This window comes from Panicum hallii, chromosome 3, assembly GCF_002211085.1.
Source record: "Panicum hallii strain FIL2 chromosome 3, PHallii_v3.1, whole genome shotgun sequence".
NCBI lineage: Eukaryota > Viridiplantae > Streptophyta > Magnoliopsida > Poales > Poaceae > Panicum > Panicum hallii.
The window spans coordinates 2,185,629-2,205,929 of NC_038044.1; the positions used below are offsets into that span (position 1 = coordinate 2,185,629).

The 20,301-nt window shown below is 47.3% G+C and overlaps 1 protein-coding gene across 4 annotated transcripts; it reads left to right on the plus strand.

Annotated features, from left to right (window-relative positions):
- Window positions 1–13,519: 13,519 nt before the first annotated feature.
- Window positions 13,520–19,980, plus strand: LOC112884033 (ubiquitin-like-specific protease 1C). Of its 4 annotated transcripts, none has more exons than XM_025949333.1 (14): window positions 13,520–13,926; window positions 14,138–14,192; window positions 14,419–14,495; window positions 14,575–14,765; window positions 15,083–15,128; window positions 15,703–15,779; window positions 15,867–15,896; window positions 15,977–16,072; window positions 16,430–16,532; window positions 17,824–17,906; window positions 18,540–18,662; window positions 18,802–18,913; window positions 19,073–19,155; window positions 19,294–19,471. In XM_025949333.1, exons 1-14 carry the CDS (start codon window positions 13,723–13,725, stop codon window positions 19,334–19,336), a joined length of 1,323 nt encoding a protein of 440 aa, XP_025805118.1. In that variant the 5' UTR covers window positions 13,520–13,722; the 3' UTR covers window positions 19,337–19,471. The 4 variants fall into 4 exon arrangements, with proteins under 4 accessions (XP_025805118.1, XP_025805119.1, XP_025805117.1 ...); XM_025949334.1 differs by having other exon boundaries at window positions 13,521–13,926; window positions 19,073–19,180; window positions 19,305–19,471; XM_025949332.1 differs by having other exon boundaries at window positions 13,522–13,926; window positions 19,305–19,980.
- Window positions 19,981–20,301: the final 321 nt, after the last annotated feature.

The window sequence follows — 20,301 nt, forward strand, 5'->3', positions numbered from 1 at the left end:
CCTCTCCTTGTGGCGGCGAACGGGCGGAGGGCAGGCGCCAGACGAGCGCAAGGGTCGCAGCCTATGGCCTTATCTCTTCCTTGTAGCGGCAGATAGGCGGAGGCCAAACGAGCGCAGGGGCCGCGGCGGCCTCCTCTTCTCCATCTGGAGGAGCATGGTCGGACGAGCACTGGGAGCCACGGGCGCCTCTCCTAGAGGCGGTGTCGGCCGGAAGGGGCGGCGGCGGCGGACGGCCTGGCCACACGCAGAAGGGGTGGCGGCGGATCTGGTCGAGCCCGTGCGCTCTCTACCGGACCGTGCCCGTGACCTATCTTTCGTGGTTTCCCCTCTCCCTAAATCGCCCCTGACCACCTCGCGTCTTCGCCCAATCGCCCCTTCGGCCTTCGCCTGGCTTGCTCGCGCCGCCGCCCCCACGTCCTCCGCCTCCGCCTATAACATCAGAATCAACCAAAGGCTACTGGACTGCAGATATTTACATTCGTGGTCTCCCGGTCATAGATGCTTCTTCTCTCAAGGCTACTAGACTGCAGACATTGACATTCGTAGCCTCTCGGTCATAGATGCTTCTTCTCTCGTAGGAGACCCTAAACCCTAAACCCTATAACATCAGGAAGATAGGTGAGATCTGAGATGAGATCTCCAGCCCGGCCGCAACCCATCCCTTTGCCATGTTTGGCATAAATTTTGTGCAGGTGCTGTTTTGGTTACCCCTTCTGATTGTTGCCTTCTGCCTTTATAGACAATTTTAAGGATTTGCTTTTGTCACTGCTGTCAATATCGTCAATTATGTTTGCATCATGATTTTCGTAGTTGGGACTTGATAGGTTGATATAAGAAATTGTGAATCTGGCCCATCTAGCACTAACTGGTTTGAAACTGGCGGAAGTGTATATTCTGATGCTGTATCAAAGATTCAAAGTGGCAGCAATGTATTGCACCGGGCTCCATATATCAATGGGTTTGTTCATGTTGAGTCAGTCCAAGTGCATGTCAAGTGAACGATGCTATGGAAATGGATATACATATCAGCTATTATGAAGTGGATAGTTCTAGTTGTAGTTGAGTTGATTGATGACCATATAGTTATGTGGGGGTTGATGGTCTAGCGCATGATCCGAAGGATATGGAACACTAGTAATGGTTGAGTAGCTAAGCACTAGGTGGTCCAGGAAGCTGTTCTCAAAGTTGGAGTTAATTAAGTAAAATGCGTGATGTCTTAGGTTTGCGATCTGCATTTTGTAACTGTTAATTGCATCATTCAGACAGTCCCATTTCATTGTAAAAACGACTACAAATTCGAAAACATGGGAGTCAGTATTTTCACCAAAACAAAAAACATATGTATTAGAACATCTGGCTATGGGATCTTGTACATAGATTGCCTACTATTCAGAATGTCTTGGGAGGCTTAATGTGCTTGTAGATAGGAAATGTCCCATGAAGAATTACCAATGTTAAACCGTTTTATTTTTTTGGAAAATAATAGATAACTACAAATGGCAATGAGATATTTCTTCAAATTCACTGCAGGTCTCAAAATTTTTTGTAAATCCATACATATAACCACAAATGTAGCCCCATTGAGTTTTTTTTTCTTTGGTAAATCCAATAAAGTAGCCAATTGATGCTGAATGCATTTTTCACTTGAGAAATTCTGCCATTTAGTATCTAACATCAACGACCATGCAGGTATTGCTGTGCGGGATAGTGAAAGAAGAGCTTCCCTCATGATATAATTGCTGATTTTCTTGCACTTCCCAATATTAAATTTGGCTCCATAGCTTTGTCATGTCAGGCCAAATTTGTTTTTTCCAAATAGTATTTTGACTCCCGTTTGGGGAGCTGATATTGGTTAGGTGCTGGTATAGAGGAAACCTGAGTTTTGGCAGCACGGCCTATTCTCTACATGGTTTTTCATGCTATTATGTCCATTTTATGCCGTACAGATGGCAGCCCATGTATTTTATCCCTGTAAGGTTTGTAATTATTATTGTTGCCGCGAAAAACAATCAGTTGATATATGTTAGTTTAGGCAAAGCTAAATTACATTGCTATATACAGGAAGTTATCTTTTATCTATAGTCTTATCAGCAAAACTGCATCTTCCTGCAAACTTTAACAGTTTGATTTCTACTGTAGAGGTTCTTTTGGATCCATTAATAACAGCTATTAGTTGGTTAATAGCTCATGGCTAATTAGCTAGCTATCTATTAGCTGGAGTGTTTCGATTTTATAGTTTATAGATTGGTTAATAGGTGGTTGAGAACTTGAGACTGTTAAATGTTTAGAATATCCGTGGCAGTATACAGCAGATGCCAAACACGAGGACGAGGTCAAAGGGTAATCGGTCATTTTGTGTAATAGTCCAAAATTACTTTGAAAATAAGCCTGCATCATAAGCATTGTTAAGCACTAATACTTGATAAGGACCTCCACAATCTTTTTCTCCACATCCTCTGGCCACTTTCTTACCCTACTACCTGAGCTTGTAGCTGCGGTGTACCTTGTGGAGGAGCAGGTAGCTGTGGTGTACCTTGTGGAGGAGGATCCTGTTGTGACGAGAGAGGATGATAGGGGCTGCGAGTTTGATAACCACGAAAACAACATGTGTGCACATGGATCACATCCTTGCGTAGCTTCAGCTATGTGCTCTGCAACAAAGCCGCTTTGGAATATATAAAATTAAAAATGATTATTATTACAATACGGAAAAGTGACAAATACTTCTAAATGGCTTCTAAAGTTCATGGTCAAATTTGAAAGGAACCTTGGTCTGACGACGTTATCATACACCTTGATAAGGTCCGACAACTCCTGTTTGCACTGAGGACAAACATCCATCTTCACAGTGGAGGGGAAGGTAGTGAGGGGAGGAGAAGGAAAAAATAGGAGGAGAGTAATGTTCAGGAATGTTGAGGTACATTACCAGCTGCTTGCTTAGTGTGACGGTGGCTCCCTCCGGTGTGGTGGAGGTTGGAGGAGACGCTTCGAGGGCGGCCGAAGCAAGGCTCACGGTCAAGTAAATGGCTCCTGAGGGACGCGCCCCGACAATAGTGTGTTCTGTGAAGATGGAAAGTTTGATGGGAAATCCCTATGTCTAGTTTGCTTTGTGTGGTTTGTATTCCTGAGTCTGGTGCCCTAGTTGTAGTAGGGGGTTACAATCGAAGAAGAGAGAGCGCGAGAGGCCGAAGCCCTAATGCGTGTCTGGTCTGCTATCGCTGGGATGGCTTGTTCTAACTCTTGGTTCGTCCTCTCTCCCTCCGACGGACGTCCCACTGCCCTTTTATACCTCAAGAGAGTGGGGGGAGGAAGACGGGGGCCTCGGTCCGCCCGGGGCCCGGAGCGGTGTCAAACTGCCCTTGCGCGTTGCGCAGGAGCAAATAGAGGACTCTTTTTTAAAAAAGGGATAAAAAAACTTAAATTTGAAAAAGGGGTACCGTTTTGAAAATTTTCGGAAAATGGGTGCCTCCCGCCCGATCAACGGGCGGGAGGTGTGGGGCCGGCAACCTCCCGCCCGTTGGATGGGCGGGAGGTCCGAAAATTTTTCCCAGACCCCTCCCGAGGGCCTCTTCGCGAATAAGAAAAGTTTCTTATTCGCGAAGAGGCCCCTGAGGCATCCCGCCCGTCCGTCGGGCGGGAGGCATCCCGCCCGCCCAACGGGCGGGAAGTTCCTATTTTCTCATTTTCTTATTTTCTGTTCGAATTCTTGTTTTACATACTATTTTAAATTCATACTTTTTTCAAATACAAGATTTATTCGCCATACTCTTTTGTATATGTATTAAATTTTAATTCAATTTTACGAAGAAGATTACTGTATCTAAAACTCGTATGAAGATGGTTAAACGATAACGTTTTGCAACGTAGAATCCAAATATTACGATAATACGATACATCAACCCATTAAAAATAAAATAGTATCATAAAAAACAGTTTAAATATGTAGAGTCCACCGAATTAGGAGTATCACCCCGCCTATCCTGGACCTCGCGCTCTCTTCGTCCTCCCCCCTAGTCCTAGGCCGTCGGCGTATGTGGCCCTCCGAGTATGTGAATGCATCTGGAGCACGGTGAGGACGAGGCGGAGGAGGTGCTGACGTGAACGGGTCATCCTAGGACTGTGCACCTGGAGCGTCATACATCTGGGAGGGACCAATGATGTCAGGCCCGGCGCCGCCGCCCACCAACTCCGACCGACTACTCGCAGGATCAACCAGGTAGCACGTCCTCCTCGACAAGCCGACAACGGCTTCTACAGTTTTAGGAAATCTGCTGATTTCTGTTTGGAAGAGAAATCGGCAGGAGCGGTTGAGCGAGGAAGGGAGACATCCATCTTGTCACCCCTAAGGACCGAGTTGATGTGTCATCTCACCTAGCTTCCTGTCGTGCAAACCACTTGACCGTTGTATGGGCAACGGCTTAGCCTAAACCCCACTGGTTAGTCTGATAGCCATCAGGAGAGCTGAGAGCAACGGGTGACCAAGGAGAAGGGATAAGCTCTGTGTGACTTATGCCCCAGTTAAACCTTGGAGATAGGTCGAATGACCCCTTGATGGATCCCGTGGTGGTTAGTCAGGTCTAGCTAAGGTGGGTAATGGCTTTGTTGGGATCTGCACCGACACTAAGGTGATCGTGCTGTGGTACCCCACCTGTGGGTAAAGTTGCACACCTCTGCAGAGTTAAAATCTATTCGAATAGCCGTGCCCACGGTATTGGGCAAGTTATGGTGTGGTCACATAACTAGTGTTTCTCTCCGGGAATGGTTGGGCTGGTGTGGGTTGTTTGGAAAGTGTCCGGCGGTTGTGCCGTGTGCTACGGCGGACGGGGAGTCCGGTAGCAGCTTAAAACTTGAATCCTGTGTGGATCAACATCGTGTGCTCCTTGGTACTAGAAAATTTATTTGGAAAATGTTTTTAAAACGAACCTTTGCATACAACCGAGTTTTCCTCAAATGAACCATAACCTTATCCTTGGATTGTCCTGTGCATTGGTTTCTGTTATAACCCCCCCTCCGTGGGTGTGATTGGACTTGCTGAGTATGTTTGTACTCACCCCATTCTTACTTTTACAGTGCAAGATCCAGACTACATCCCTGAAGACATCGAGTAGGGTTTCGTCCTGCACCCAGTCTTGCCTGTGGATAAGGCCACCGCTGGAACACCGCATGGCGCAAGACTCTGATGACCCTCTTTTCGTAGCTAGTGTAGTAGTGTGGGTTTTAGTTGTAATCCTCGCGATAGTGGCGCTTCACTGCCCATTACCGCGTAGAGCTGTACGGTGATGTACCATCTGATGTAATAAAAGTGTTATCAGCCTCCTGGGACTGATAAAGCATCACTTTTAAGTCTTTCCTGATGGGGGGACGCTTCAGGTGGTATCAGAGCCGTAGGCTGGCCGTAGGACGTGACCCTAGAAACGAGACCCTTTTTCAGGCCCCAGGACTTGTTTTGACTTAGCTCTTTTCCTGCACAAACACTCAGCACTGGTCTTTGCCCTGTTCCAGATGGCAGACAATGGATGGGTTGACGGAGTCTGCCACGCAGAACCCGGCCTTCCTAAGTTATTAATACTCAGCCTGGAACGCATCGGAGTCATGGAACCACCGGAGTATGCCTACCGAGAATACACCTCCAAGGGTGTAACACCCTAATGTAATTTTCCCTAATTTTAATGAATTTATTTTGGCTCAAATGAAATTTCCAGGCTTTTCTTTAATTTTTGTGGCATTTAAAGCAATTTATAACACAAGAAAATAAAATTAATTATAAAGTCAACATGTTTGTGCATTCATGCTGGAGCATTGTTTTCCTTGTGTTGAGTTTATAGAATTTGAATTCAAATTCATTTGCATTCAAATAGTTTTGTTTGAATGGTTAGAGTATAGAAAAAGGAAAATGAAAGGAGAAGAAAAGGAAAAGAAAGGGGCAACCCATTTCCTTCTCTCAGCCCGGCCCACCTCCTTTCCCTCTCCCTCTCCCCTCTTCCTTCCGCATGGGCCGCGCCCCGGCCCAGATCCCCCAGCCCCGCGGCTCTCTCCTCTCTCTTCTTTCCCTCCGCAGCCCAGCCCAAGCCAGCTCTCCCCCTCACGCGCGCAGCCGCCCACGGCCCGCTCTCCCTCCTTCCTCTCTCTGGCAGCGCGGTCCCACCGGTCAGCGCCCTTCTTCCCCCTCTCCTCCTTCCTCCCCGGCGCACAACGGCCCGAGATCTCCGGCGATCTCTTCACGCTGGGCCCGCACGCCAAGGGTACTTCGCCGCCCTTCAAATAGGATCACCAACCTCCTCTGCTCCCTACCCTCACCGCTGCAGTCGCCACCGAAGCCCTAGCGCCGCCGCCCGCTTGCTCCGCCGTGCAGAGCCTCTGCTCCTTCGTGGGCCGGTGGCTCTGGTGCGTCCCAGCCCCGGCCGAGGCTCGCAGCGGTTCCTCCGTCACGCCAGGAAGCTCCTCGAGTCCTTCCCCCTCCACCCCGAGCCCTACCCGTGCCGGAATCGAGCCGAGGACCGCTGCCGGTATCCCGCTCCGTCCTCGAAATTCCTCGCCGCCGGTGATCTTTGCGCCCTCTTAACCCCCTCTACATCTCCGCAGGAGCCTCCCGGACCGTTTCCCGCAACCCAGAGGGCCCGGCCACCTCGGCACCGCCGTCCTCCGCGAGCGCCGCCGCCTCCGCCGCACGGCCATCATCGACGACCACCTTCCGCGACAGCTCCGGCCACCCCGAGCCCTTGGTGAGCCTCCCCTCCTCTCCCTGGTTCTTTTGCGCCGGACCCCGTAGTCTTTGGCAGGCCGTAGCCCCTGGAACGCCGCTCGCCAGCGATGTCCGCCGCCTCTCACCGTCGCGCGCGAAGCCCGAGCTCCTCTAGGACCAGCCGTAGCCCTAGATCGTTTCCCCGTGCCGCGGTGGTGCTCCCTAGCCTGAAGTCGTGAAGCTTTGGCCCCCGGAGCGGCGGGAACGCCGAGCTCCGGCGAGTCCCAAGCCGCGTCGCCACGGGTTTTGGCCGCCGGCGTCGCAGCGCCGCCCCCTCCTTCCCCCTTTGCCCTGGGCCGTCCGCTCGGCAATCAGCGCCCTTGATTAGATCCCGCGTACCGTTTCGCTCCGAGCCGCCAGATCCAGATCCAAGGGCCCAGAACAGAAGATACCGGTTCAGCCTGTTAGTTTTGCTAAAGAGACCCTCCGCTTTACCGAAATAAACCCGCAGTCCACCCTTAGTTCAAAAGTATTTGCAGTCAAGTCCTGTTTTACTCGTTTAGACCCCTGAGCTTTCCGGTTTTTGAACCCGCCATCCAAGCCCTGGGTTTTCACGTGCTAGCCCCTGTGTCTACCCTTTATTTGCGTCTAGACCCTCAGTTTTTGCGCAGAACCCCTTAGAACCTCCAGTTTTCTTACAAATAGGTCCCTGGATCTTGTTTCAAGCGTAGTTTTCGCGTCTTAGCTCCGTTTTAGGTGTTCTTTATGTCCACGCGATCGTTGTAACGCGTAGAATAGCTTTAGAATAGTTTTGGTGTGCTGTTTGTATGTAATGTTGTACTATTTCTTATAGTTTGCTATTGTTTGTGCATGTGTGTATGTCTGGACCATGCTTGATGATCGTGAGTAGACGCGGAGCCTTTGGACCAGTACCAGGAGCCGCCATCTTCGGAGCAATTTGAGCAGCAGCAGGAGAGTTTCGAGGAAGGCAAGTATAACATGAACCTCCTATCACTTTTTAATGCAATTTCATACTGCATTTTAATTCTGTATGCCTATAAGGATTTCCTAGCCACTTTATATCCTTTAAATATATCCTTTGGTTTGCATTTTGGTTAGTTGTGCTAGGTTGTTGCGCTATAACACACTTGGTCCTTTTTAATTAATTTTGCTAATGGTCTTATGCAACTTAATTCTGAGAGTGGCCCTCTGTGCTGTGTGCTTGAGTGGCTCACGTCTCCTTAAAAGATGTTTTTAATAGAAACGTGGTTTAGGGGGCCAGCACGGTGCTTAGTGCTTGGTTGGCCACTCTCCATAAGGACCGGTTCATAGAGCGACAACCTGGGATAACCGCGCAACCACAAGACTGGAATGGGACGGTCTTGACTTACTAATTAGGTCGTGTTGGTTCGGGAGTAACTTACCTGCGTGGGCAAGAGGGGTGGTAAGCTTCAATGGTCCCTGCTCCTCCGGCTTGGTCTGTGCTGTGTGTCTTGTACCCCCGGAGGTGGGCCCCATCGTTGCTGATCCAGAATTCTTAGCGGCTACACCTTACCAACGTGATCCTTTGTAACAGTCTCGTAGTGTGCTTGCTAGCCATCTCACCTAAGGAAGTGTGATGAACAACTAGCGTAGCTCACAACTTGTGGGTAAAGTTGTGCAACCTCTCGAGAGTGTAAAACTGATATATCAGCTGTGCTCACAGTCATGAGCGGCCCAGATCCTCCGTCTGATTAGTGGGGTCATCAACCTTTGATTGGGGAGATTCCCCAGGTGGTTTTGGTTTGGATGGTTCTCAGTAGTTTTTAATTAATATTGATTAATTTCTTATGCAATTTGGGTTTATGGTAATTCATCCACTTATAGTAAATAGTTTTAATAAAATTTGCCAAGACTTAAAGCTAATGCAGTTGAGTCAGCTAGCCTAGAGCCTCATAGTTTGTGTTATACTTGTTGAGTACTAGTTTGTACTCACACTTGCCTCTCTACTCTTCTGTTCTATTTCGGATATCTTCGACTGCTGCTCAGTGCCCGGCAACGTGGAGGACTACGTCAGCGGCTTCGACGACTTCTAGGCATTTGTCTCCCAGTCGACGTCCCTGTGGCGCCGTTAACCGGCAACCACGAGGGCAGAACATGAATGACAAGCTGACAGCCTTTCTGAGGACCAAACCACCCACCTTTGCCGGATCCTGCAACCCTTTGGATGCAGACGACTGGTTATGAGTAATTCAGAGGAAACTCGAACCGTTCGAATGCCAGGACCGAGACAAAGTCCTTCTGGCAGCCCACCAACTCACCGGAACAGCATTATCCTGGTGGGAAAATTATTGCGCCGCAGCCGAGGATGCCTCTACTATCACTTGGGAGGAAATCGTGAAGGAGTTTCACCGTTATCACATCCCTTCGGCCACCATGAAGCGCAAGGCGGATGAATTCCGTGCACTGCAGCAAGGAAACATGACAGTGGAAGAGTACACCCATCGGTTCATAGAGTTGGCTCGATATGCACCGGAGGAAGTGAACGACGATGACAAGAAACAAAACATGTTCAAGAAGGGACTAAACCCAGAACTCCGGACCTTGCTTACCCCTCAAATCTATCCTGACTTTAATACCCTGATGAACAAGGCTATCCTTACGGAAAGGGCCAGAGCCGAAGAGAGGAAGGACAACAAACGCAAATTCCTCGAAAGTAAGGCCCGCCAACAGGACCGTTTCCAAAAGCCGAGGAACTTCAGCTACACTGCACCGAGATCTCAGGCCCCAATGCAGTATAGGACTCAGTCCCAAGTGACAAGACTACGGGCCCCTGACACACAGCCTAGGAGCCAGAGTACCATGAAGGCCCCGCAGAGTAATGCAAGCCTGGTCGCCTCCGACAACAACAATGTTAGGGCCTGTTTCAACTGCCGTGAGACAGGGCATTTCATTGCCAATTGCCCTTATGCCAAGAATAAGCCGGCCACATCAGCCTTCTCCAACACGGTGAATGGACCCAGACCAGCCCTGACCGGCGCCAACCGAGTACCCATCCGCAACAATGACAACAGTCAGCAGACGAAGCAGCCCCAGCAATCATTTGGACGAGCCCGTGTCAATCACATCGACGCGCAGGAAGCTCAAGGAGCTCAGGGCGTAGTACTCGGTGAGTACCTAGTCAACTCAACTCTGGCAACAGTATTATTTGATTCTGGAGCATCGCACTCGTTCATATCCTCAAGTTTTGTGGAACAACACCGAATACCTACAGTACTACTGAAAACGCACCTATTAACCCGGACGCCTGGAGGCGATATCAAATGTCAACTAGGTTGTCTACGGGTACGGATCAATTTAAGTGGGGTAGAATTTCTAGCAGATTTGATAGTACTTAAGTCTAGGGGGATAGACGTGATCCTTGGAATGGACTGGTTAAGCCAACACAATGGCCTCATAGGCTGTGCTGACAAAGTGGTACACTTAACAAACCCCGAAGGAGTACGAGTAACCTGCCATACCCAGGAAAGTGGGCTTAACCCAATGGTGTTTAGCATGGAGGCCAAGTCCTTAGAAGAAGTCCCGGTAGTAAACGAATACCCGGATGTCTTCCCCGAAGAACTTCCCGGTATGCCACCGGACAGGGATATAGAGTTCGTCATTGACCTCATCCCTGGAACCTCCCCTATAGCCAAGAGATCTTATAGGATGGCAGCCTCTGAGTTGACGGAATTAAAGAAGCAACTAGAAGAACTACCTCCGCGAAGTTGATCAGATCGATCTGCATACGTAATGGGATGCAGAGTAATATTGATATCAATCTTTTAGAAAAAAGATTTAATAATTCAAGTTGCAAAAGTCGTACCGCGCCACGCTGGTCCTGATCACGGTACGAGGGATACGTGTCCGAAATGGTCGGCTGGTGCTGATCCTCCGCGTCATGAATACGTGAAAGAGTGACGTACGGACGCGTGCGAAGGAGGTACCAGCGGAGGTATGCGCCGTATGACGCATCCGTGTGTGGGTGCCCCTCGTCCCACACATCGTCACGTGCGTGAAGCCACCCTTGCACGTACTCCTGCATCTTGACGACCCAGTTGACCTCGTTGGCATGATATCCCCTGCGCGAATATCTGTTGCAAAAATTTGAAATTCAACATTGCTTTATGATAACGAATATATAAAAGTAATACAAAACGAGTTATCACAAACTTACTCGTGTACGTTGCGCGGCACGGCCTGGAACGCTCGAGGTAGGAGAGGAAAGTGCTGTCGTCGCCCGAACTGCCTCATCACACGCTCGACGCAGTACGGCTCGACGAGAATATCGAACACTAGGTTCGCCTTTGTCAGCCAGTACTCCTCGTCACGCGTGCAGAGGGAAGACAACCCATGCGGCGCACGTGTCTGGGTAGCCGCAGCGGTGTACGGTGTCCAGATGACATCCTGTGGCCGCATCCGATCAAATTCGGACACGAACTGAGGGTATGCTTTTCGGACCTGCCGATGTGCCCAGCTCATCTACAAAAATTACACAACTGCATCGGTACTCCTCGTATACAGAAACGTACAACAGTAAATTAAAGAGCTTAAAAGAACTTACCCGTCGATCGGTCCAAAGCGAACCCATCTTGGGGCTATCCTCGTCCCACATCCCATACATCTCGGGTGGATAAGGCTCCTCGCTGATTAGGGGACGTGCTATGGCGAATCGCTCGTACGACCATAGCTGCAGCAGAAGTGGGCAGCCTGTGATGACGGCGGTCCTCTCCATCTTCAAACAGGCCTGGCAAAGACCTCGGTACGTCGCAGCAAGCACTGCCGATCCCCAGCTCCACCTAGGTACCTGGCCCGGCTCCGCATCCGCAATCGCGCGCGCGTATTGCATGAGCACCTTGTCCACGTAATTGCCGGTAGAGTTGCAGAAAAGAGTCCAGCCGAACAACCACAACAGATACGCCTCCAGGTATCGTGACACCTCGTACTGCCCAGCCAGAGGGTGCAGATCCTGAGCCTGTAATATATTTGTTCAAAACTTAGAGGTACTCACATATGATTCAATTAAATTAAATAAAAAATAACTGGACGTACCCTAAATTGTATTATCCAACTCTTGGCGGGGCCGGGCAAATCAGGTACGTTCACAACAAGTGGCGGGTTCGCTGGACCAAACCGCTCCTGCAGCTCCGCCCTCCAGAAAGGTGGCACGACAACCGGGCCAACAGCTTCACCCGCAATGGGAAGCCCGAGCAGGTACGACACGTCCTGCAACGTGGGAGCCATCTCCCCGCACGGCAAGTGGAACGTGTGCGTTTCCGGACGCCACCTGTCCGCCAACGCTGCAAGTAGAGAGCGGTCCAGCTGCATCCGCTTCTTGGCGCCACCGTCTTGGCCGTCGCCGGCCTGAAGCATACGTGCGAGTGGCAGCAAACCAGCCTCACGTAACCTGTATATTTTGCATTGTGGTTACAATTATCTTACACGCTATACATTAGTTTCGTAAAAAAATATAAAGTATCACCTGTCAAGCCATCGGTCGTCCAGGTGCAACAACTCCTTTGCTACACGAGGGCGCAACTCGTGAAGCTCCTGCCCCTCCACCGCAGCCAGGTACGACCTGTGCCGTTCGTCGATGTGCGCGTCAAGGAGCTCTGGTGTCTGCGCCATATCTAAAAACTACTGCAATTATAAAAGCTATTCAAAATACTGAAACCTATTCGAAATATAACTACCCTAAATAATATATCTAAAAACTACTGCAATTATAAAAACTATTCAAAATATAACTACCCTAAGAAATGTATCTAAAAACAATTGAAAATACTAAAAACTATTTATAACAGAACTACCATAAGAAATATTTCTAAAAACTATTCAAAATACTGAAACCTATTCGAAATATAACTACCCTAAGAAATATATCTAAAAACTACTGCAATTATAAAAACTATTCAAAATATAACTACCCTAAGAAATATATCTAAAAACAATTGAAAATACTAAAAACTATTTATAACAGAACTACCCTAAGAAATATTTCTAAAAACTATTCAAAATACTGAAACCTATTCGAAATATAACTACCCTAAGAAATATATCTAAAAACTATTAAAATACTTAAAACTATTTAAAATAGAACTATCCTAACAAATATTTCTAAAAACTATTGAAAATACTGAATTCTACGTATAACTACCCTAACAAATATTCGTAAAAAATAATTAATAATTATACGATTATAATACCTCCAAACCGACGTGTGGACAGGGCTTCGCCGCTTCCTCTCCTCTCCTCTCCTCCTTTTCTTTTTTGTTGATTTTTGATGAATTTTATGAGAATTAGGGGGGGGGGGGGCTTAAATAGGTGGTGGGGAGACATCCCGCCCGTTGGAAGGGCGGGTTGCCCCTCCCGGCGACCTCCCGCCCGTTGGGGGGGCGGGATGCCCCTCGCCAGAACGTCCCGCCCGTTGGAACGGCTGGAGGCCAAGAACATCCCGCCCGTTGGGCGGGCGGGAGGTCCCTCGGAAGACCCCCCGCCCGTTGGAACGGCGGGATGTTGCCTATTTTCGCGAAGAGGCCCCTGCGAAGAGGGTTTCCTCCACCCCGCCGACCCCCCGCCCGTTGGGTGGGCGGCATGGCTCATCCCGCCCTTTCATTGGGCGGGAGGCCCCCATTTTTCGAAATATTTCAAACCGGCACCCCTTTTTCAAATTTTAATTTCTTTTTAACCTTTTTTTAAAAAAATTCCCCAGGCCATGCTGTTCGGCGTACTAAGTGGCCCTTGGCCTAACTGACACAGTGCTATGTGCATGAGTGATCACCGGCCCACACGGCCCAGCACTAACACAACTTGACACAACCCCGCCGCCCGCCGCCCGCCGCCCGCCGCAGCCGAATCTTCCTTCCAGCGTAAGCTGCTGATGATTAGCGGCGGCAACCTCCATTTTTTTTCACCCGGCTACGGTTTCCCTCGCACAAACCCCCAAAAGGCAAAACCCCCCCAATTCCATCTCCCCCCATCTCTCCCCTCCCCCGATCGCAGGCCGATCGGCGGCGGCGGCGATGGCGCTCGTGCGCCCCCGGATCGATATCGACTGGAAGGCCCCCCGGGCGTCGTCGGACGACGAGAAGCGGCGCGGGACCTCCTACCCCACCAGGAGGTTTGGGGGCCTGCGCGGCGAGCTCGAGCAGCGGCGCGGCGAGCGTGGCCCCGCCGCGGTTGCGGACGACGGGGCGAACCGCCGGGTGACGCGCGCGGCCGCGAAGGTGCGTGCGTGCGCCCGCCCGCTCACGTGTTTCAGTGTGTGGTTGAATCGAGCTGGAGTGTTTGATTACGAGTCGATTAGCTTTGCGGTGGTTTCTGTGGGGGTTTTTTAGTGCGCATTCTGTTCCTCAGGTGTGCGCGTAGGTTTCGTCCCCCCTTTTTGAGCTGCATTGTGCCTGTTACTCAGAGAAACGTTGCTCGCTTGGTTTGCAGGCTGCTGCTCGGGGACCGGATGCTCGCTCCGATGCTGCCAATGTATTCAACTTCAGTAAGATCTCCTCACTTGCTGTCATTGCCGTTTTTAAACTTGCACATCTACCACTGGCAAGAGTTGGATTGGGTAACTATTCGATCATGTTATGAGTTATGGAATTTACCACGGGAAATGCTGGCTTATTCGTATGTGGAGTATCGATCGTGATGAAATGTTCGTTGAGTCTGTCACAGTTGTTCATTGATTCAAACTGTAATGGATTTGTGTCGTTTTGTTGTAGGTCAGGAGGATGAGGAGGGGGAAGATGCGGGCCGCAAATACTCTCCCTGTTCTAGTGGAAAAAAGAATTATGGCGTGGTATGATACTTTTTTTTGGCCTTGCTGATCCATAGGCATCTCTTGGAGATTTGGACTAATGAAGGAGTTGTGAGTGCAGCTACCTATTATTAAACGCAAACGCCATGGGCATGTTGGACCAAGGACTATACCAGTGGATAAGATGTACTCAAGCCAACCATTTTCAAAATCTGGGAACCAGCAGAGGGCTCATTCCATTGATCCAGAGGAGTCGGATCATGGAAAATGTCAGCAGAGTGAAAGTTTCAGTTTCAGTAGATTTTCCAAGAGGTAGGCATCCATTTTCCTTGTGTTTATAGACCTGTTATTTATGTTACCTTTCTATCTCGAGATAGGTTACTTTTGGTACTAAGTTCCAATAATTTTATCTGTCCATTTTGTACAACCATTTGGATATTTGTTATTATGGGAATATGCCATTATATCGAAATTTGTATACTTTTGAAGATATTCTCTGCCTCAGTTATATTGCACAAAGCATTCGCATATTATGCACATATGGTCATATATATTGGCATGTAGCTGTACCATTATTACTTTTATAGCGTGTTACCAATCAACAGTTCATTTTCAATTCTTCTATGCAGGAGGAAGGAACAGCTTCAGGATTCATCCTCCGTTTATTCTCGAAAGGTTGGTATGCTGATGTTTAATCTATACCAAGAAGAGTACATTGTTAATTAATCATCCGTGCTTTCCTGTTACTTGAATGTTAAAAATTACACGATCTTCATTTTGGATTAACTGCTAAATGTGCAAACTATATTTGCCGCGTTCCAATTAATCCTATTGCATGCAATGCGTAATGAACATATCGTGTTTGATTTCAATGGTCACAAGAATAGTAGAGAACATAGTGAATGTTGCTGTTTACCGTTAAGTATGTTTCTTTGCACTATTGATGGCTTTGATTGCATGAACGATTGCCCACTAGAAAATAAACTCTCTTTGTTTGACATGAGGTTACTAAGTTTTGTATTTCGCAGTCTTCAGGAAGATTTGGATGGTTATTACTCCCTTTAATAGACACTGCTATACTTTCCGTTAATAGTTTTGCCATGGTATTCTTTGTCCATAAGTTTGGTTACCATTTGTCACATTGGCAGGAGCCAGGCCATTTGTAGGACACTATGCCATACTTTCTCATAGTACTTTGATACCCACTTTTCCATTTTGACCTTACATTTATCAATGAATTTCCTATAAGGTTCAAGATGTGGTTCTATTGGATGATGAAGATATGCAAACTGAGGGAGAAGTAAACTATGAGATTTCTGACATACGGTAATGTTATCTCTAGTTTTATATTCATCGCAGCACTTTTAGCTGAGCTTTTGGTTTATGTTTCAAATGATCCAATTGTATTTTCAGGAATGAACCAAAGATCTACTACCCATCAAGGTGAATATTTTGCATTCTTTCTGAAGAATGTAAATGGTTGTGTTTCCTTTTACCTTCTTTTGACTTTATTATGTGAACAGAGATGATCCAGAAGCCGTGGAGCTCACCAGCTCAGATATTAGCTGTCTTGACCCTGGAGCATTTTTGTCGTCACCGGTGATAAACTACTACATCCAGTAAGAATATCTCTATTTTTGAGCTGCAACTTTGTATTATCCTACTCTATGAATATTACATTTTTTTATCTTCTTGAGTGCATCGCTTATTTTTCAAACAAACAGGATGTAATCAATGCAAGGTTTGCTTAGGTAATATTTAGGTGTTAATATTTGCTCTTATAGTGCTGCTTCATATTGTAATGTCTTGAATACCATCAAACTATTTATGGTGGGATATTAACTGAAGAATTGGTTAAAAGTAGTATTATGTGAACTCTGAAATATGCTATTTGCAGAGGTATTAAAACTGGATAAAGGGCTTCTGAGTTCTGATTATGCTGCACGTTGTCTTGTTTTGATGATGTTGCTGTGCAGGAACATCAAAAGGACCAGATTGAACCGTGAAGATTGCAGAGACAAATTCTACATATTTAACACGTATTTTTATGGAAAGCTTGAAGAAGCATTGTATCAGCTGGTACGATCTTTTGTGTCATGCCGTCATACTTCTTTTACTAAATGACTTGCAATTATGTCTTCGTGCAAATATGGGATAATTATACTCTTCTGGGTACGTAGTAGATGAGTGTCTTGTAATAGAAGTTTTTGCTCTTCATTTTTTCCTCGGATTGGCAGGAGACTGTCCGTTGTTTTATTAAGAAGGAATAAAGCACTAGCACAAAAGACAGCAAAGAAGAAAAAATTGAACACACAAACACACCCCATCTCAAATTGTTACATGTACATAGCCATGTCCGAGAGGAAGAGCCACCCAAACGAACATATTTATAGGATAAGGGAACTCATGGCAGAAGCACCTGCCGAACAACAGAGCGAATGTTCTTCAAAAACATCGCGGACCACAGCCAAGGTACTCGGATTCCGATTCTCAAACACACACGTTGCAGTGCTTGCAGAGAAGCCGGACAACCAAAATGATCAGCAAGTTAAAACCTTTCCGCTAGGGTTCATCCATTGATTGTGCCGCAACACGGCACCATTCTTGAAAGGAGACAGGATCAGTGCCTTGCAAGACATGAGATAGACCCTTTTTTCTTGGGTAGAATTACAATTAAAGAAAAGGGCATACCCGTTTTTCAAAAGCTCCCATAGGGAAGGAAATTTCTAGACAGCATTACCCTTGCTTATTCTGTAAGGAAGCTGGTTCGAACCCAGGACCTCCAAGCTGCAAGTAGAGAGACTCTACTGCTGCGCCAGGCCCGCTTTTCTTGAGCGAGGAATTAAAAAAAAACTCGACCAGGGGGAGAGACGTCCCCCTGATTTTCATCTTAAGAAGCTTGTGCCGTGACTCGAACCCGGGCTGGTTCAGTGAACCGCTTCTCTGGCATGTTCAGCTGACCAGTTGCACCGTGAGATTTTTGGCTTGAGTGAGGAATTACAATGAACCAAATATTTTTTTCCTTTGGTGAGGACTGAGGAGCTACCATTTATGTCTTGTTCCCCTGCGATCCTGACTGCTTAAGGGTTGGCCCGTTGCAAACATATTTGAGTTTTGTTTCAACTGCATTTCAATACCCATTTCATTTCGAACGTTCGCCCATCGGTCCTTTACAAAATTCGATCCTCCTTTTTTTCTAATGACAAAATTCAATTCTGAATAAAACATCCGTCCTAGTTTTTTTCTTCAATCATTTATTTTTTCTTGGCATTATCTTCTGTGCTACTTGTTTGTTCATCATGTTTTTTATTATCTTCAGATGATATCTTAGATTAGAAAATTTATGCTTCCTTGGATTTTTTTTTTCTAGGGTGACTTGTCAAAGTTGAGAAGATGGTGGAAAGGTGTCAATATATTTCATAGAGCATACGTCATCTTGCCGATCCATGGGGCGTAAGTTGTTGCTGAAATAAGACAGATTTACGTTATGAAGCCAAATTACTATTATTTAGATCCATGCAGTATAATGATTAGTTTTTTAGCAAGTTTCATGGTTCATCTGGATCTGCTTAGGGTCATGCATTGATTCAAATTCTATTAGATTTGGAATGTGGCTCCTGAGATTCCTAATATTCTTTGGAAGCATTGCAACGATTGTGTCTTCAACAATGCTAGTCTGAATGCATCTTTGGTCATGTGGATAGTAGAGGAGGGAGTTCTATGGTGTGCAGCCGGAGCCTGGGGCCTTGTGTTCTCGGCTTCTCGCTTGTGGGGTTGTTATTCATTTTTTTAGCATGGCTTTCCTGCTCTCGGTTTCCTAGGGTGTGTTGTGCGTGTGTCGTGTGTGTTGTACATTTGGTACTCATTCTTCTTAACGAAATGTGTGTTGTACATTTGGTACTCTTTCTTCTTTACGAAATGACACACCCCTACCCTGCTTCGCTCGAGAAAAGGTACCTAATATTCTACTTCTTGATGTATTATCCTTTTTAGCATATGGTGAATGCATTTGTAATCTATAATCATGTCTTTCATGCTGTAGTTTGTATATATAGTATATTAAAAGTTCTTTGCATGTATATTCAGGGTACACTGGAGCTTGGTAATCATTTGCATGCCTGCAAAAGAGAGTGTTTCAGGACCAATCATACTTCATCTGGACTCCCTCGGGATGCATCACAGTACTAAGATCTTGAACACAGTTGGGAGGCAAGTAACCAATCTCAGCTATAGTCATCTAGCTGTTTTTACTCTTGCTATTCAGAAACAAGAAATTCTAGAATGTGGCAATCTTGCTTGCTCCTGCATTTTGGTGCAAGTGGCTGACCATCTTGCTTCTGTATTGCAGATACCTTGAAGAAGAATGGCAGCACTTAAAGAAGAATACTTCTCCTGAGACATCAGTTTCGGAGATAATATGTGAGGATCTTCCAAGTAATATACACAAGGAAAAAGTTCAGGTACATAATTTGAACAAATATTGCAAAGTAACACTATAAGGTGCTTCCAGTTGTTCTTGGTATATTGGTTTCCAGATGTTTGTTTTAGATAATTGTCCAGATTGCGGTTACTTTGTACAATTCACTCACCAATCAATCTAACATGATTTACAACTGCAGGTTCCACAACAGAATAATGCGTACGACTGTGGCATCTTCATGCTTTATTACATTGAACAGTTTATAAGAGAGGCACCAGAAAGGTTCACGATAGATAACCTTGACATGGTTAATGCTTCCTACTCTTTTCTATACTTATTCAGTTCTTGCGATGCTGTTTCTCTTGAGCTCTGTAAGACTGTTTGAGATAGTTCAATACTGAACTTGTGTTTGTGACACAGTTTAATTGCAGTTGGTTCAAACCTGAAGATGCTTCTGGGCTAAGGCTGAGAATAAGAGAGCTACTGCAGGAAGCATTTGAAAGTGCCTGTCATGTACTGCAGTACATACAACAGACGTCGAAGAGCGCGGGATGTGCGGCGCGCAGAAGAACGCGCGATGCGCGCAGCAGGAGCACGAGCAGAGGAAGCTACGAGTTGCGTAGCCGAGGTCCGGCCAGTCAGGGGTTCAACGCCCTTGACAACTTGGTATCACGATCCCGGCGATCCTCGCCTACTCGACCCCCTTCGTCTTCTGTTGCCGCCGGGCCCTCTTCACCAGGCTCCGCTACTTCCTGCGCCACTCCGGCCATCGGGGATGACCTCAAGGCTACCGTCGAGGACCTCACCAAGGCTGTCCAAGCCCTCCAGGCCACCGCCGAGGCTAATGCCAGGGCCATCCAAGCCCTGTCCACCGATCAACCGTCGTCCGCTGGCCACCCCCCATCGTCTGGTGAACATTGTTACATAATATGATCAGTTGATCATTAGGAAAAGAATGGAAGAAAACTGCCAGACGTTGATCACGACGGTTGCCTGTTGAATGGCCACGATCTCCTCTTAACGGACGTCTCCTCCATTTCTCCTCCGCTTCCATGCATGTATAAATACAGAGCAATGAATAAAGATTGTGTGACTTTGCCCCATTAATTACTGTCGTAATTTAGTTCTAAACACGTTATCAGCACTTTCTCCACAGAGACAACGGAAACAGAGAAGAACATCCATCAGTAAGCCATGATTTACAGGGATCTTACCGTTGCCCTTCTCACCTTCGTCCTTCGCTTCATGACCTTCGCTTCATGACCGACGGCCATCATCGCCGGCGTGGTGTTGCAAACCCCGGTCGTCGCCTACTGCATGCTCGCCGTCGTCGCCTTGCCCATAGGCTCCGACGAAGTGATGTTCGGATCACCCTTGACCCGACACACATCCGACGGACTGGCGGTGACCCGGGTGCGGGACCTAGCG